We start from the raw sequence: 19,730 nt of genomic DNA, 5'->3' as shown, positions 1-19,730 counted from the left end.
GATTAACATAACCAAGGGGGTGCAAATAATTTTCAACACTTAATTTGGATATTTTGAGTATGTCAGCTATCTCTCATGTAATTTAACACTGATTATTGTCAATTGATGTCTTGATTTAACCTCTATTGACTTCAACAGGTCCATCTGACTGGGGAGCATCATCCAGCAAGAAATCTCCAACAGCAAACTTCACAAACCACTTCTGACACAGTTGACCAGCACTTTCTCCACACACTGCACACATACATTTTTTTGCATTTCAGTTGCATTTTTACCTTCCTTAAAATAATGCCAAAAATGCTTTTTCCCTTCCATCTTCAATATTAAAATAGCTTTACAAAAATTCACCAATTTTGTGAAGTTTTTTGAAAATGCAGGCTGCTATAACAACTGTCATGATACAATCTAACAAAACTGTTTTGAATGAAGTTAAAGACTAAATGTTGCAAGAGCTGTCTTACGGAAAAAACCAAACAAACCTTTTGGCCAACCCAATCAATGAAATACTTTTCTCAAAATGTGAGTGCCATAGCTAAAGCAGTGCAGTGAAGTGAAGTCGCTGAGTCATGTCCAACTCTTTGTGATCCCATGGACTGTAGCCCACCAGGCTCCTCTGTCTATGGGTACCAGGCAAGAATACTGGAGTGGGTTGCCATTTCCTTCTCCAGGGGATCTTCCCGATCCAGGGATCAAACCCAGGTCTCCCACACTACAGGCAGACTCTTTGCCATCTAAGCCATTGGGGAAGCCTAGCTAAAATAGTACTTGTGGGCAATTTTAAACTTTAAATAAAATATTTAATGAAATTTAAAAAAATAAAACAGATGAGCTAAGTATGCATTTCAGAAGCTGAAAATGAGCCACAGAGTAAACCCTAAGAAATAAGAAAGAATATAATAAAAGTGAAGGTAGAGATCAATGAAATAAGAAACAATAACTGTACACAATAAGGAATATTAGAAAACAAGCCAGTTCTTTGAAAAGAATAGACACAATTCTGGCAAGATTAGATAAGGAAGAAAGACAGAAAATGCAATAAGAAAACACTGAAAGAGATTTTAAAATTCTGCAAAAGAATATTATAAACAATTATGAGCTAGAACACTTGAAAACCTAAATAAAACAAGACACATTTTGGGAAAAAGTATAAAATATACCAAAATTGGTCTGAGAAGAAATGGAAAATATGAATAAACCACTAAGCATTCAATAAATTGAAATGGCAGTCATAGTCTCCTTAAGCCAAAAAGCCCAGCCCAGATGAATGGGATTCTCATAACATGGATGGGATTCTCAAAACTTTTGGAGAATAAATACTTGCTATCTTGTAAGAGTTATTTCTAAGAAAGAGAACAGGAAACCTTATTTTACAGTATCAGTCCAACCATGATTTTGAAGCCAAATAAGGTTAGTAATAGGAAAGAAAGTTAGAGGTCTGTCTCATGTATAAACATACACATTAGCTACATATTTAAATATATCACAATCAGGTAGGAATCCAGGAACGTTAATCTATAAATTGCCACATAAATAAGGGAGAAAAAGAACTGTTCTATCACAATAGATAAAATGCAAAAAAGCCTAAGACATTTAATATTTATTTATGAGAAAAATCTCTGAGCAAACAAGAAATAAAGAACAACTTCATGGACTTCTCTGGGGGTCCAGTGATTAAGAATCTGCCTGAAAATGCAGGAGACATGGGTTCCATCCCTGATCACGGAAAATCGCTCATGCCATGAGCAACTAAACCCGAGCACCACAACTGCTGAGCCTGTGCTCTAGAGCCCACGCACTGCAGCTACTGAAGCCCACAAGCCCCGTGCTCCACGACGAGAAGCCACTGCAGTGAGAAGCCTGTGTGGGGCAATCAGAGCAGCCTCTGCTCCATGCAGCGAGAGGGAGCCCATGCACAGAACGTAAATAAATAAATTAAAAAAAAAAAGAACTTCTTTAATTCAGTAAAGATTATACACCAACCATCTAGTAAGCATTATTCTTGATGGGGAAATCTTTTTTAAAAATAATTTTATTTATTTATTTTTGGCTGTGCTCAGTCTTTGTTGCTGTGTGGGTTTTCCTCTAGTTGCAGAGAACAGGGGCTACTCTCTAGCTGCGGAGCACAGGCTCTAGAGTGTGTGGACTTCAGTAGCTGTGGCTCCCAGGCTCTAGTGCACAGGCTTAATAGTTGTGGCACGCGGGCTTAGTTGCTCCAAGGCATGTGGGATATTTCCCAATCAGGGATGGAACGTGTGTTTCCTGCATTGGCAGGCGGATTCTTTACCACTGAGCCACCAGGGAAGGCCTGATGGAGAAAATTTTGCATGCATTACTTTTAAGATCAGAATCACAAGTCTGCTCACTATTTCCATTCCTGTTTAATGTAGTCATGGAGGCCAGTGCTAAAAGAAACAAAAAATAATGGGCACAAGACTTGAGAGTGAAGAGACTAAACTGTCTTTATTTGCCTACAATATGATTAATTACAACCAACAAGATCAACAGACAAACTATCAGAACCAGGTGGTGGGCAAGGTTGTCAAATGCAAGATCAACCTATAAAGCACAAAAGCACTTTTCTATATTAGTAAGACCTCACTAGAAGACGCGGCCAAAATAAGGAAACAACCACGCTACCATCAAGAACTAGACAGAATCGAGGGGCTCACCTGGAGAAAATGCAACTCTTATGGAATAAAAAGGACAAAATGAGAGCAAGCTTTGAATTCAATGTAATTCCCACTTAGGAAATTCAGCTGGAGCTTTAAAAAAGGAAGTTTATATCTTATTCTAAAATATTTATCAAGAATCAGACTACACTCAAAGTTACAGTAACCAAAGCAGCATGATGCTGGCACAAAACCAGACAGAGATCAATGGAACGGGAGAGAAAGCGCAGAAATAAACCCATGTGCTTATGGTCAATTAACTTACAGCAAAGGAGGCAAGAAAATGGAGAAAAGAACTGTCTCTTCAATAAGCGGTGCTGGGAAAGTGCATAGCTACATGTTAAAGAATGAAAATAGAACATTTTCTGACACTATATACAAAGAAAAACTCAAAATGGATTAAAGATCAAGGTATAACACTGGAAAACATAGGCAGAACACTGACATAAATTGCAGCAATAGTTTTTTGGATCCATCTCTTAGATAAATGGAAACAAAAGTGAAAATTAACAAATGTGACCTAATTAAACTTATACGCTTTTGCACAGCAAAGGAAACCATAAACAAAATGAAAAGACAACCTATGGAATGAGAGAAAATATTTGCTAATGATGTGATCAACAGAGGGATTTTGAAAATATACCAACAGCCAGCTTTACAGTTGTTGTTCAGTCACTAAGTTGTGGCCGACTTTGTGACCCCATGGACTGCAGCATGCCAGGCTTCCCTGTCCTTCACTGTCTCCTGGAGTTTGCTCAGATTCATGTCCATTGAGTCAGTGATGCTATTTAACCATCTCTTTCTCTGTTGCCCCCTTCTCTTTTTGCCTTCAATCTTTCCCAGCATCAGGATCTTTTCCAATGAGTTGGCTCTCCACATCAGGTGGCCAAAGTACTGGAGCTTCAGCTTCAACATTTATGTTTCCTCTTTGTGGCTTGCCTGTTCATATTTTTTGTCCCTTTTCTTTTGGATTTCCTATCTTTCCCTTGTTGATGAGCAGTAATTCCATGTATAGTCTAACTATTAGTCTTTTACTGGTCTACAGATTGTAAGTATCTTCTCCTAGTCATCTACTATCCTTAAGTCCCTAGTTTTGACATAGTCTAATGTGTTGATTTTTCACATATGGTTTGCACTTTGGAGGTTTTGTTTTAGAAACATTCTCATGCTTAGCTGACAAAGATATTCAACACTAGTTTACTCAACCTTTCACATTTAGGTTTGTAATGTATCAAGAGTTAACTTTTGTATATGGCATTACCTAGGGATCCAGTCTTCTTCCAATGAATAGTCAGGGTTGATTTCCTTTAGGATTCACTGGTTTGATCTCCTAGCAGTCCAAGGGACTCTCAAGAGTCTTCTCTAGCATTGCAGTTTGAAAGCATCAATTCTTTGGCACTCAGTCTTCTTTATGGTCCAACTCTCACATCTGTACATGACTACTGGAAAACCAGAGCTTTGACTATTTGGACTTTTGTCGGCAAAGTGATGTCTTTGCTTTTTAATATGCTGTCTAGATTTGTCACAGTTTTCAAGAAGCAAGCATCTTTTTAATTTCATGGCTGCAGTCACGATCTATCTGTGGTGATTTTGGAGCCCAACAAAAAATCTGTCACTGTTTCCACTGTTTTCCCACTTATTTGTCATGAAGTGATGGGCCTGGCTGCCATGATCTTTGTTTTTTGAATGCTGAGTTCTTTTAAAAAAAATTAACTTATTTATTTTAATTGGAGGCTAATTACAATATTGTGGTGGCTTTTGCCATACATCAACATGAATGAGCCACAGGAAAGGGGGCTCGGGATGGGGGCAACACATGTGCACCTGCGGCTGAATGTTGAGTTTTAAGCCAGCTTTTTCACTCTCCTCTTTCACTTTTATCAAGAGGCTCTTTAGTTCCTCTTCACTTTCTGCATTAGAGTGGTATCATCTGCATATCTGAGGCTGTTGATATTTCTCATGGAAATCTTGACTCCAGCTTGTGATTCATCCAGCCCAGCATTTTCCAAGATGTACTCTGCATAGAAGTTAAATAAACAGAGTGACAATACCCAGCCTTGTTGTACTCCTTTCCCAATTTGGAACCAGTTATTCCACGTCAGGTTCTAACTGTGGCTTCTTGACCTGCATACAGATTTCTCAGGAGGCTTGTAAAGTATTCTATTCCCAGCTCTTTAAGAATTTCCCAGTCTGTTGTGATCTACAAAGTCAAAGTCTTTGGCGTAGTCAATAAAGCAGAATTAGATGTTTTTCTGGAATTTCCTTGCTTTCTCTGTGATCCAATGAATGTTGGCAATTTGATCTTTGGTTCCTCTGTCTTTTCTAAACCTGGCTTGTACATATAGAAGTTCTCGATTCACGTACTGCTGAAGCCTAGCTTCATGGATTTTGAGCATAACCTTACTAGCTTGCAAAACGAGCACAACTGACTGGTAGTTTGAACATTCTTTGGCATTGCCCTTCTCTGAGATTGGAATGAAAACTGACCTTTTCCAGTCTTGTGGCCAATGTTGACATATTGAGTACAACACTTTAATAGCATCATCTTTTAGGATTTTAAATAGCTCAGCTGGAATTCCACCACCTCCACTAGCTTTGTTTGTAGTGCTAAGGCCCACTTGACTTCATATTCCAGGATGTCTGGCTTTAGGTTAGTGACCATACCATCATGGTTATCATGGTCATGAAGATCTTTTTTTGTATAGTTCTTCTGTGTATTCTTGCCACCTCTTCTTAACCTCTTTTGGCTCTGTTAGGTCCTTACTGTTTCTGTCCTTTATCGTGCCTATCCTTGCATGAAATATTCCCTTGATATTTCCAATTTTCTTGAAGAGTTCTTTAATCTTTCCCATTCTGTTGTTTTCCTCTACTTTGCATTGTTTACTGAAGAAAGCCTTCTTATCTCTTCTTGATTCATAAAAAACTTACATAGCTTAATATCAAAAAACCAAACAACCCAATCAAAAAGTGGGCAGAAGACCTAATTAGACATTTCTCTGAAAGACATACAGATGGCCAACAGGCACATGAAAAAATGCTCAACATGCCTAATTACAGAGAAACGCAAATAAAAACTACAGTGAAGTATTACCTCACACCAGTCAAAATGGTCATCATCAAAAAGTCTACAAATAATAAACGCTGGAGAGGGTGTGGAGAAAAGGGAACCACCTACACTGTTGCTGGGAATGTAAATTAGTACAGACGCTGGAAAACAATATGGAGATTCCTTAAAAAACTAAAAACAGAGTTAACATCAGTTCATTTCAGTTCAGTCGCTCAGTCGTGTCCGACTCTTTGCGACCCCATGAATCTCAGCACGCCAGGCCTCCCTGTCCATCACCAACTCCCGGAGTTCACTCAGACTCACATCCATTGAGTCAGTGATGCCATCCAGCCATCTCATCCTCTGTCGTCCCCTTTTCCTCCTGCCCCCAATCCCTCCCATCATCAGAGTCTTTTCCAATGAGTCAACATGATGCTGGGAGGGATTGGGGCAGGAGGAAAAGGGGACGACAGAGGATGAGATGGCTGGATGGCATCACCGACTCGATGAACGTGAGTTTGAGTGAAGTGGATAGCCTATCCCTTCTCCAGGGGATCTTCCAGACCCAGGAATAGAACCAGGGTCTCCTGCATTGCAGGAGGATTCTTTACCAACTAAGCTATCAGGGAAGCCCCCAAAGTGCTAACCATATGTGAAAAATCAACACATTAGACTACATCAAAACTAGGGACTTAAGGATAGTAGATGACTAGGAGAAGATACTTACAATCTGTAGACCAGTAAAGGACTAATATTTACACTATACATTACTACTCGTCAACAAGGAAAACAGAAAACCCAAAAGAAATAAAGGACAAAAAATATGAACAGGTAAGCCACAGAGAGGAAACATAAATGGCTAACTGCCATGTGAAAGGATGCTCAAGCTCACTAGACTGAGAAATGAATATTAAAACAATTGTACACTCACAATACAGGTAACCGCATGACACAGCTGGAGGGAGTGTATGCTGGTGCAGCCCTTCTGGAAAGCTGTGTGGCTGGACTTGTGCAAACCAAGAACACAAAGGAAGAAAGAAGCGTCTGGCTGGGAGGACACTACGATTGTGTCTGCCAGAGAGATTCTCCCAGGTTGCAAAGGGAGATGGGTACACTGCTTGCCAGGGTGTGGCTTGTGCTAGCACAGTGAAGGAAAATCGTTTGTCCATCACTGGGCAGGAAAGTGCAGTGGGTACACACACTGGGAAGCTAAACCGTGTTAAGAAGCCAACAGCAGACAAGTATGCAGATGAATGTCACGCCGAGGCAGAAAAAGGAACAAGAGAGCCACAGCAAAATACCACTGATGGAAACTAAAATTTGTATCTCAAAACGATACACGTTTTAGAGTGATAAATACAAATGAAAAGATTAACGCTTTCGAATGTTGAGCTACAGGAAAGAGGATGGGAGTGGGGTGGGGGGTAAAAGGAAATAAGAAAACAGGAGGGACGTTTCTTTACAGTGCTCCAACCAGGGATACAAGTGTTGACTCAGCCTTCGGCATCTGAAGCCCAGAGGGAGAAAGAGGGTGAAGCCAGAATTCCAGCAGCACTAGAGGGACGTGGGGGTGGTCCTTCCCTGGGGAATCCAGCTATGCTGTGCTGACTCTGCAGACCGGGGTCTGGCGATGCCAAAGCAGATATCATGAGCCTTGCGAGTTATGGCCAACATTAAGTCAAACTGTCACTTGCCCAAACTTGGAAGACGGAATCCATGCCCACTGTGTCGGGGCTTTGTGTGATGTGGACACAAAGCCAATTCCCACCTGGACTTTGTGAAACATCTGTAAGTTAATGGCTTTGACTTCCTCCAGCTGCTGGCGCAGGGCGACTAGAGTGTCCTGCTTTTCATGGGTGTCCTTTTCTAGTAGCTTCATTGCAATTTCCATTTCAGTTTTCATTCCAATTTGTAACTCCAGTTCTTTTTCTAGTTCCTTAAAGGATATGAATAAGGAGAATATTAATAGTAGTAATATTAATAATAGTATTATTAATACTATTAGTATTAGTAGTAATAGTATTAATATTAATAGTAGATCAGAGAAATGAACTTAACTGATACTGTATTTTGGGCAGTGCTGAAAATACAAAGGTCTGAATAGGTTAGGGAGATGCAGACAAGTCTGTCTGGAGCACAACTAGATTTAATTTTACCCCTTTTCTCATTTTACAGTGAACACTGGCTCAGCATCAAGTCAACAGAAAGTAGGTAGGTGGCAATGAGGAACACTCCAGGAATTTTTTTTTAACACGTTAAAAGCCTTATTCCCATAAAACTAATTCATTTTAAAGAAGGCTGAAGCATGTGTCTGCAAAGTGCTGATAGAAGTTAGCTTACAGGGAATGAAGTGGGAAATCTTTCTGACGACTCTCAGGCCCACACACTCACCAGACGGGCTTTCCTCTCCTCCTTCAGCTGCTTCCACACATCATTGTACATTTCATCCAGACCTTGCCGAGTCTGCTTGTAAGTCTCCAGTTCAATTTTTGTATCTTGTTTTGTTATCTGTGATCAAACAAGAGCACCAGAGGAATGGTTTGCTTACAGAAACAAGCTAACTACTGGGTTGGCCAAGTACAAAGTATTTTAACGCATATTGACTGGGGAATTATTGCAGAAACTAATGCCCGTGACTGGCGATTTGTTATGTAAGTGAATAATGAAACACTCTGGTCAATCACGTTCAGGTAACAAAAGATATATTAATACATCTCTGGTCAAAAAGTTGCTAAAATATACCACACATATGTTTTAAAAAGCAGCATAATTTCTAATTTCTATTCTTTAAAATAATAGAGAAAAGTTAAAATTTTAAAGATATTTTAATGTGTTTGAACTTGAAGGATGAAAGCAAACTAACAGATTTTTGAAAAGGTGGGCTCAGAAACAGTTTAATTTTCCTTAAAACAGAAAAGTTGTTCTGAGTGGGAAAGGTCCCCATTCAATATTTATCTAGCATAACTGTTGGCACTGGGTAAATTTAGAGATGAATCAGATACGGTCTCTACCCTCAAGTCACTGGGTGAGACGGCTGCAAGTCAGCAGTTCTACAAACCAGCAAATGGCTTCTATAATGGAGGGAGACGTGACGAGTGATGAGAACACAGGAGGAGAAGGGCCCAGGCCCACTGCTGGGCACCGGGGCAGCCCCACAGGGGCCTGGGCGCACAAGAGAAGCTGAGGAGGGAACAGTAACTTTCATTTACAAAGGCCTAGAGGCACTTGGGAAACCGCAAGTGGTCCAGGTGGCCTGAGAGTGACATGAGGGTACCAAGGGATCTTTGAAACAGAGCATCTTTGCACGTTTCAAGCTTGAGGTCTGTGATGGACAGGTCTGAGTGCCCGCAAGGCCCATTTCTCACCTCTACGCTTTTTTCACTTTTCTCACGAATTAATTCATTTTGTTCTCTTAATTGTTGCTGTTCTTCTTGGAGTGAACAAATTCGGTCTGTTGCAGCTGAAAGCTTATTAAGAAAGATTTTTATATTTTTTAACATCAAAATGAATCTTACTGCTCAAATCAGAAGCTAACATTTAGCATCCTCAAAATTGACAATGCATTTTCACATATGTGAAATTTTGTATTTTATCCTTGTTTTGAATTAGGTAATACGGTCACAAAATTCCAAAGATAAAAATACATAGACAGTAAAATCTCTCTCCCACCCTTGCCCCTAGTGATCTCTGCCCTCCCCAGATACTCTTTCACAAAAATGACAATATACCATCTATTTCACATGGGCAAAGATTTACGGACACAAAATATTAGAAACAGCCTGAATGTCCAATACTAGAAATGGTTTAACAAATCACAGTGAGAGCAAAAAAAGAAATAAGTAGTTATTAAAATATTTATAAAAACTTTTAATGACTTGAGAACATATTTATGATATAATACAATAAAGCAGGTTATAGAGTATGTTCTCATGACTAGTTTAAAACAACCACCACCACAAGGACCTCCCTGGTGGGGGTAAAGACTTGGTGGTCCCAGTGAAGGGGACATGGTTTTGATCCTCGCTGGGGAACTAAGACCCCACATGCCGCACGGCACAGCCTAAAACAAAACTAAACAAAAACCCCACAACTTAAAAGTGCTTAAGAAGAAAATCAAAAGCAAACAAACAAACAAAACTTTTAGGACAAGATGGGGACACTTTAATCCAAGTGTTAAAAAGAGCTGTCATTTAGCCAAGGGATTATGGGTTTCCTGTCTACCCCTCCCCCCCACTCTTTTTAGTTTTTCTAGCCAATGAGCAAAAGTATATCTTATCACTAGAGAGATAATTAAAGAATGTGGGAGTAGAATCACAACCAAACCACTAAAGATGTGCCTGAGGAAAACATCTTCCTTGCCTTGAATGAGTTAACATAGTTTAGGGAAAAGTATATAGGAGCAGGTGCCTTCGTGGACCTGCTGAAGAGAGGCCAGCAGGAAAGACAAGGAGTGAATGCTCCAACCAGCTTGTCCTTATCCAGACTCTGAACCAGCCTCGAGAGAGAAGGTGAGGCTGGGTAAGGAGAAAGAAGCAAGACGTGTGTCCCAATGTGTGGTTATGCTCCTAGCATCATTCACAAACAGGAGGCCCTGGAGCCTTCTCTTGGTCAATGCATCTAGCTCCACTCAGACTCAGAAGCCAGGACTGAGGTTTCTAAACTAACTTCTCTGCCCAAGCTAAAAACTGTAAGGCTTGAAAGGAGGTGCTAGTTGCTACAAGGGAAGAAGCAGGAAAAAACCGTATCGTAATTCCAGTCCTACTCTCTGAGGATAGAGACAGCACACCCCGACTCAGAGGTGTACTTTTCTCTAAAGCACATTTTCTATTACAACTGTTTGCTTTTGAAGAAAAAATAACCCAGTTGTTCAGTTTCAAAAGCTAAATTAGACCTTCATTCAAAGTGTGCCAACTCCCCTCAGAGTGGGAGAAAATATTCACAAACAAAGTAACTTATAAGAGATTAATCTCCAAAATATACGAACAACTCGTGCAGCTCAGTATTTAAAAAAGAAAAATCCAATCAACAAATTGGTAGAAGATGTAAACAGACATTTCTCCAAAGACATGCAGATGGCCAAAAACCACACGAAAAGATGCTTAACATCACTAATTACTAGAGAAATGCAAACCAAAACTACAGGTCAGAATGGCCATCATAAGAGCCTACAAACTGCAAATACCAGGGAGGGTGTGGATAAAGGAAGCCCTCTTACGCTGTTGGTGGGAATGTAAACTGGTGCAGCCACTGTGGAGAACAGTGTGAAGGTTCCTTAAAAAACTCTTCCTAGAGCTACCGTGACCCAGCAGTGCCACGCCTGGGCATGCAGCAGAGAAAGCAAGAGTGTGAGATTCACAGACCCAGTGTTCACTGCAGCGCTACTGACAACAGCCCGGACACAGAGGCAGCCTAAATGTGCATCAGCAGAGGAGGGGATAAAGAAGATGTGGTACATATACACAATGGAATAAAAAAGAATGAAATGATGTCAGTTTGCAGAAACATGGACGGACCTAGAGACTGTCATACAAGTGAAGTAAGTCAGATAGAGAAAGACAAACATCACATGATATTGTTTATATGTAGAAACTAAAAAATGGGTACAAATGAACTTATATACAAAATGGAAAAAGAGTTCCAGATGAAAACAAACCCATGGTTCCCAGGGGTAAAAGGGGGAGGAAAGGGATAAACTGGAAGACTGAGACTAACATAAGCACACTGCTATATAAAATAGTTAACTAAAAAAAAAAAAAAAAAAAAGAAAAAAAAGAAAATAGTTAACTAATAAGGACCTACTGTAGAGCACAGGGAACTCTACTCAATACTATGCAATGGTCTATACGGGAAAAGAATCTAAAGCGTGGATGTATGTATTTATATAACTAATTCACTTCGCTGTATACCTGAAACTAACATAACATTATAAACCAACTATACTTCAATAAAAATGATTTAAAAACCCTAAAACAACAACAACAACAAAAAACAAAGCATGCCGCCTCATCTGGGAGAACAAAGAGTGAATCTGCTTGTTCTAAAAGCAACTAAGGTCTCTTTGAGCGCCTCTACATGCCAAGTATCAGGCAAGGCACGTTTATATGGTATTAACCTAATTTAATCTATACAACACTATTGTAAGGTATGACTTATCACCCAATTTGGAGATGAGGAAAGAGAGACCCAAAGGCCCACTCCATCCCCAGAGGAATTTGAGTGCTTCAGTTCTAAATGCGATGAAGTCTCTCCTGTGATGCTCATCTTTGAATTTCTGCCTCCTCTCACATATCTGAGCTCCTCTCCTGAAAGCTGTTCCGGTCATGGCCCTGAGAAGACTATAGGAAGTCTGCAGTGAGCCTTCCAATGGAGTCCTTACTAACAGGCGTGCTCTGCGACTCCTCCCGGCCGTGACCTGCCCCAAGCCACGGGCGGCTGTCCTCCAGCCGCTCTCGCGGCCTCTCCTTCCCAGTGAGAGCTGGGGGGGCTGGGCAGCCAGGGACCGCTACCTGTGGGCACGCACCCCGCTCCTGCTAGTAGGAGACGAGCTGTGTCCACCAAGCGGACGGCCGGGTGCGGGCAGCAAGCCTCTTCCTCGGCCTCAGCCCTCCTTCTTCCTGGCCTTTCATTCTCTCTCTTCCTAGTGAGAAAGCAGAGAAAGACCACACTGTGGGGAGACTGGCTCCATGCGCCAGCAAGGCCAAAACACCAAAGGGGCGGGTAAGGGTACTTCCACCCCGTGGCAGAGCCTGCGCCTTCCGACAGCAGGGAGACACAAACATCACAGGACGGGTGGTAAAAGAGGAAGAGAACAGCATGTTCACAAGAGGACCTGCACTTGTCTCCTCTGAGCCACTGTGGCGCGATGAAACCGAAGTCCCCGAGAGCTGGCTCGCGATCAGCTGCACTGGCTCACGGGAGCCCTGGCCAGTGCAGAACACAGACATTCTGAGGATGTGAAATTCTGAGAGTGCCTGTCCTGTCTGCAGCTCCACCCAAGGTTAGCACTTCCCATTCCTGCCAGTGAGCAGCTCTGGTCAGATATACCAACCATACCATTTCTCTTAGCCTGGGGTCATTCTGGCTTAAGCATTTCAGGAAGTTACAAACCTCTTCTTGAAGCTTTGAATTAGTCTTCTCCAAGCCATCTATCTTGGTTTGAAGATCCCCAACTGTGCAGCTGTAAAACAGAAAATATTAAGTAAATGTGAACCTATGAAGGCTGTCTTCCCAATTTGTAAACAATGAGAATAGAGAGTTTCAGATTTCCTGTATGAAATGGAGTCAAAGGGTTTCCAATTAACTCATAGATGAGGATTTTAAATATATATGTATATTAATTGAAAAGTTTTCAATGTTTTCTTCCCCAAATATGCTACCCATTTGTTTTTTAGCCAACTGGAAAGAAAACAAGAGTTTCTCCCAACACAATAGATGGGAGCCAAAATGCCCTGGCAGTCATACATCTAAAGTAACATTCATAACAAGATATTGGTACTTTTGGGCACTAGGATCAAAGTTGATTTTTAAATCTTTTTTATACTTTGTCCCATTTTTCACATACTCTTTAAGTAACATGCTCTATCTTCATACTGAAAAATACACAAAAAGCTAGTGTAGACTTCATAAACAACAACAATAGCTACAACAATAATAGTAGTAATTTTCTTTTTGGACAATGTACCAGGCTCTCTTTTGGTCTAAGCATTTTAAATGCATCAACTTATGTAATCCTCCCCACAATTCTGTGAGGCAAATTTTATTGTTAATCTGTATTACAGATGAGGAAACTGTAACTTTACATTGAAAAACTCACTAAGTTCATACCCCTATGAACCCAGGAAGTCTGGATCTAGAATCTGCACTTTTAGGCAACAGATCCTGTTGGGGGCCAGAGTGAGGTACTCCGCCCGTGACAAAGGTCATGAGGAAGGAGGCTCGACATACGCAAAGGCGGGATCGAGCCTCAGGAGTCCCCCTGGAAATCCTCGAGCGTCTACCCCCATAACCAGAGCCTGCCTACTTTACTACTTTGTGCTCTTACCTACACCTCTGACTTTACGGGGGGCTGTCCCCCACCACCTCTTTCGGAGAAGGAGTTAACCTAGAGCTCCAGTTAATAATAATTCCTGGGCGTGATAAGAGTGTTTTAACCTACAAACTCCTCTGAAGGTTCTCTAGCCTGCCTGACAGGCTCGTCCAGCCACATGTGATTGCTCACAGCCTCCCAACCGTGAGAGGCACAAGATGCTTTAAACCCTCTAAAAACAGGTTCTTTAGAGAAGTAGAAAACTATTAGTATAAGTATAATGGGCTGATTAGAAATTGTGTTGGTGAAGGGTTTTTCATTTGTTGAGCCAATGTTTGTTGCTAAGTCTCCACATCCCCTGCCCTTACACACATTAATGAATATATAGAATTAACCTTTGATATTAATCACGTTAGACCTTAGGCTAAGTAAATTCTTTCCTTAACTAAAACCCACTACACCCTCACCCTGTAGGAATGTAACTTTATTTGGGTGGCGTCTGTTTTGAGAATAATCAGCCCTGGAGAAATAAGTGTCCTGATTGACTGACCGCTGTCACAAGGAGAGGGTCGTAAATTGTCAGCAGGCCGCCCTGGCCAGAAGATGATGTAACACCCCCAAGACCTCTGTATACATTTGTGTGAAGCACCTGACTTTAATAAAAGTCAGGACTGCTGTCCCCACGTGACTTTTGTATAACATCTCAGTGTATAAAAACAGACTCTGGAAAATAAAGAATTGGGATCAGTTTCTCGAAATACTGGTCTCCCCATGTCACTCTCTCTCTCACTCTGGTTGAGTCTCCATCTGGAGCGCGGAACCCACCATGCTTACTAATTATGCCTGGGCTTCTAAGATCCGACCGGGGAGGCCTCAGTGTCTCCTCTCCTTCGGGAGAACGGAAGGACGCCTGCAGCCTATGTAAGTGGTGCAAACTTCTTGTCTTCAAGTTTTATTAGTCTCCCGCGTAAACCAAGCTACTCAGCCTCTTTTCTCCACTGAATTTTCCTACTGAGCTATCCTTATTCTATTACTCTTTATATCTTTAATTAATATCTAATTGAAGCTATTGTATCCTGATCCTCGCCTACGCCGTCTCTCCTTCGAATACCCTGGATCAGCCGGGGCTGGTCCCCGGCAAGATCCTACTACCAAAAACTGATGTTTTTTGCGATTGAGGGGGTGGGTACCAAGAGCCAAATCTTTCAAGGCTAGAGAACCAAGGTTCAGGAATTGGGTGGGAGAAAGATAAAAATACAAATTGACACAAAATGAAAACGGCAACAAAACAAAAGATATGGAAGGAATTACAAGTTTAAAGAGTATGGCATTTTCAATTCTGTACTGACTATATAACTCACAAAGTACTAATAAATTGCTATTTTTTTCTTAGGAAACATAAATTTCCAAACATAAATCTTAGAACAAATCTTAAAAAACATAAATTGCCAAAAAAGATATATCCTCAAGAGGAGACTATCCTCACTGGAGAAGGGAATGGCAAACCACTTCAGTATTCTTCCCTTGAGAACCCCATGAACAGTATGAAAAGGCAAAATGATAGGATACTGAAAGAGGAACTCCCCAGGTCAGTAGGTGCCCAGTATACTACTGGAGATCAGTGGAGAAATAACTCCAGAAAGAATGAAGGGATGGAGCCAAAGCAAAAACAATACCCAGCTGTGGATGTGACTGGTGATAGAAGCAAGGTCTGATGCTGTAAAGAGCAATATTGCATAGGAACCTGGAATGTCAGGTCCATGAATCAAAGCAAATTGGAAGTGGTCAAACAGGAGATGGCAAGAGTGAAAGTCGACATTCTAGGAATCAGCGAACTAAAATGGACTGGAATGGGTGAATTTAACTCAGATGACCATTATATTTACTATTGTGGGCAGGAATACCTCAGAAGAAATGGAGTAGCCATCATGGTCAACAAAAGAGTCTGAAATGCAGTATTCGGATGCAATCTCAAAAACGACAGAATGATCTCTGTTCATTTCCAAGGCAAACCATTCAATATCACGGTAATCCAAGTATATGTCCCGACCAGTAACGCTGAAGAAGCTGAACGGTTCTATGATGACCTACAAGACCTAGAACTAACACCCAAAAAAGATGTCCTTTTCATTACAGGGGACTGGCATGCAAAAGTAGGAAGTCAAGAAACACCTGGAGTAACAGGCAAATTTGGCCTTGGAGTACAGAATGAAGCAGGGCAAAGGCTAATAGAGTTCTGCCAAGAAAACGCACTGGTCATAGCAAACACCCTCTTCCAACAACACAAGAGAAGACTCTACACATGGACATCATCAGATGGTCGAAACCAAAATCAGATTGATTATATTCTTTGCAGCCAAAGATGGAGAAGCTCTACACAGTCAGCAAAAACAAGACCGGGAGCTGACTGTGGCTCAGACATGCACTCCTTATTGCCAAATTCAGACTGAAACTGAAGAAAGTGGAGAAAACCACTAGACCATTCAGGTATGACCTAAATCAAATCCCTTATGACTATACAGTGGAAGTGAGAAATAGATTTAAGGGACTAGATCTGATAGAGTGCCTGATGAACTATGGACGGAGGTTCGTAACACTGTACAGGAGACAGGAATCAAGACCATCCCCATGGAAAAGAAACGCAAAAAAGCAAAATGGCTGTCTGAAGAGGCCTTACAAATAGCTGTAAAAAGAAGGGAAGCGAAAAGCAAAGGAGAAAAGGAAAGATATACACATCTAAATGCAGAGTTCCAAAGAATAGCAAGGAGAGATAAGAAAGCCTTCCTCAGTGATCAATGTAAAGAAATAGAGGAAAACAATAGCATGGGAAAGACTAGAGATCTCTTCAGAAAATTAGAGATACCAAGGGAACATTTCATGCAAAGATGGGCTCAATAAAGGACAGAAATGGTATGGACCTAACAGAAGCAGAAAATATTAAGAAGAGGTGGCAAGAATACACAGAAGAACTATACAAAAAAGATCTTCCCGACCCAGATAATCACAATGGTGTGATCACTCACCTAGAGCCAGACATCCTGGAATGTGAAGTCAAGTGGGCCTTAGGAAGCATCACTAAGAACAAAGCTAGTGGATGTGATGGAATTCCAGTTGAGCTATTTCAAATGCTAAAAGATGATGCTGTGAAAGTGCTGCACTCAATATGCCAGCAAATTTGGAAAACTCAGCAGTGGCCACAGGACTGGAAAAGGTCAGTTTTCATTCCAATCCCAAAGAAAGGCAATGCCAAAGAATGCTCAAACTACCGCACAATTGCACTCATCTCACATGCTAGTGAAGTAATGCTCAAAATTCTCCAAGCCAGGCTTCAGCAGTACGTGAACCATGAACTTCCAGATGTTCAAGCTGGTTTTAGAAAAGGCAGAGGAACCAGAGCTCAAACTGCCAACATCCCATGGATCACGGAAAAAGCAAGACAGTTCCAGAAAAACATCTATTTCTGCTTTATTGACTATGCCAAAGCCTTTGACTGTGTGGATCACAATAAACTGTGGAAAATTCTGAAAGAGATGGGAATACCAGACCACCTGATCTGCCTGTTGAGAAACCTGTATGCAGGTCAAGAAGCAACAGTTAGAACTGGACATGGAACAACAGACTGTTTCCAAATAGGAAAAGGAGTATGTTAAGGCTGTATATTGCCACCCTGCTTATTTAACTTATATGCAGAGTACATCATGATAAATGCTGGGCTGGATGAAGCACAAGCTGGAATCAAGATTGCAGGGAGAAATATCAATAACCTCAGAAATGCAGATGATACCACCCTTATGGCAGAAAATGAAGAAAAACTAAAAAGCCTCTTGATGAAAGTGAAAGAGGAGAGTGAAAAAGTTGGCTTAAAGCTCAACATTCAGAAAACTAAGATCATGGAATCTGGTCCCATCACTTCATGGCAAATAGATGGGGAAACAGTGGAAAACTTTATTTTTCTGAGCTCCAAAATCACTGCAGATGGTGACTGCAGCCATGAAATTAAAAGACGCTTACTCCTTGGAAGGAAAGTTATGACCAACCTAGATAGCATATTCAAAAGCAGAGACATTACTTTGCCAACAAAGGTCTGTCTAGTCAAGGCTATGACTTTTCCAGTGGTCATGTATGGATGTGAGAGTTGGACTATAAAGAAAGCTGAGCACCGAAGAATTGATGCTTTTGAACTGTGGTGTTGGAGAAGACTCTTGAGAGTCCCTTGAACTGCAAGGAGATCCAACCAGTCCATTCTAAAGGAGATCAGTCCTGGGTGTTCATTGGAAGGACTGATATTGAAGCTGAAACTCCAAAACTTTGGCCACCTGATGCGAAGAGCTGACTCATTTGAAAAGACCCTGATGCTGGGAAAGATTGAGGGCAGGAGGAGAAGGGGACAACAGAGGATGAGATGGTTGGATGGCATCACCGACTCAATGGACATGGGTCTGGGTGGACTCTGGGAGTTGGTGTGCTGCGGTTCATGGGGTCGCAGAGAGTCAGACATGACTGAGTGACTGAACTGAACTGAACAAGAGGAGAAAAGCTAGATGAACTAACAACCAAGGAAAGACTGAAAAGCTGGCAAAGTATTGCCTCTCTACAGGTGCTTCAAATTTTCAAGGATTTCACGAACTAGAAGGTGTTCCCAGGCACAGAAATAAGGCAAAGCTTTCTGATTCATTTTGTGAGGCTGCTTTGAGACCATGCCAGAAGGAAAACTATGGAACAATTACATTAGATTATGCCTTAAGAGAATGATTAAATCATTAAAGCTATGATTAAGTAGTTTATCCCTGTGGAAAAAATAAATTAGTAAAATTGTATCATGTCAATAGATTAAGGGATAAAAGTCAAGATTAACTTAATGAATGCTAAAAGGCATTTGATAAAATTCAACATCTATTTCTTAAGTTCTCAATAAACTAGGAATGAATTAAGAATCTCTCTCTCAAAACAATAGTCAGCATCATACCTCAGAGAGCTCAGAAATGTGCTTCCTTATGTATGTTCTAAAGAACATGCCAGATCCTTTGCCTGTTTCATTGGCTTTGGGGGCCACAGAGGCTGCTCCCATAGGGCACTGTTAATGTGCAGAGTAAATTTCCTAAAGGGGTTGAGGGTTCAGGGAGAGAATTGTATCTCCCAAAAATGTTACGCTGAGAATCTCCATCCACTCCCCATCAACACTTGCAACAACCAGTGTTTCACGACACACAGGAGCAGCTTTCCAATTAAAAAGAAAACTCAAGATAAAGATATCCGCTTTCAAAAAAAAAAAACACTTGCTATTAAATCTCTTCTGAATTGCTTTCAAAGGTCTAACCCAGTGGTTTTCAACTCCTTTTCCTGCTCAGCACACGGGAGGGATGTGTGCTGATTCCCAGCGGCAGTAGTGGTTTCTAGGCAGTGATCTCCAACTAAGCTGCTGTAGGCTGAGGGGTGGAGAGTCAGGTTTCATTCATTACTCTCTAAGCTGCATGACTACACAGAACAAGGCACCAAAGGATTCCCCAAAGCTCTTTATCAAGAAATCATACTTCTATAACCTGTACACATGAGCACTGAATGACAATCTTTCTTCCTGATTAGGAAAAAAGTTATAAATATATGGCAACTCAAAAAAGGTCCCATGAGGCAATTATTGGGCACTGAGAACGAACACTGGAAAAAGAAGGGAGTCCTACCTTAAGTGCCGGTTAAGTTCTTCCACATAATTTTTTTGATCAAGGACGTCTGTGATTCTTTCATGCCTTTAAAAAAGGGCATAAAAATAGAGAAATTATTTTTTTGCAATGAATAGTTTAAAAAAATGCATTTACTTATTTGGCTGTGTTTGGTCTTTTGGATACTGCATATGGACTCTCCAGTTGTGGTGCATGGGCTTAGGTGCTTCCTGACATGTAGGATCTTAGTTCTCTGACCAAGGATTGAACCTGTGTCCCCTGCATTATAAGATGGATTATTTTTTACCACTGGGACACCAGGGAAGTCCCAA

General features: G+C 41.1%; 1 protein-coding gene across 4 annotated transcripts in view; it reads right to left on the bottom strand.

Moving 5' to 3' along the window:
* The window catches only part of RUFY1 (RUN and FYVE domain containing 1), a 64,136-nt gene that overhangs the window by 14,808 nt on the left and 29,598 nt on the right, over positions 1–19,730 (bottom strand). For all 4 annotated transcript variants that reach the window (XM_005905929.3, XM_070373479.1, XM_070373481.1 and 1 more), the window contains 5 exons: positions 19,420–19,485; positions 12,823–12,892; positions 9,081–9,182; positions 8,107–8,223; positions 7,484–7,651 (listed from right to left, as the gene is read on the bottom strand). In XM_005905929.3, coding sequence (XP_005905991.2) covers positions 7,484–7,651; positions 8,107–8,223; positions 9,081–9,182; positions 12,823–12,892; positions 19,420–19,485 — 523 coding nt within the window. The remainder of the gene's footprint in view (positions 1–7,483; positions 7,652–8,106; positions 8,224–9,080; positions 9,183–12,822; positions 12,893–19,419; positions 19,486–19,730) is intronic.

The sequence above is a fragment of the Bos mutus genome, chromosome 7 (genome assembly GCF_027580195.1).
Source record: "Bos mutus isolate GX-2022 chromosome 7, NWIPB_WYAK_1.1, whole genome shotgun sequence".
Lineage (NCBI taxonomy): Eukaryota > Metazoa > Chordata > Mammalia > Artiodactyla > Bovidae > Bos > Bos mutus.
The sequence above is the reverse complement of the archived record's forward strand: the minus strand, read 5'-3'. Positions and strand labels throughout refer to the sequence as shown.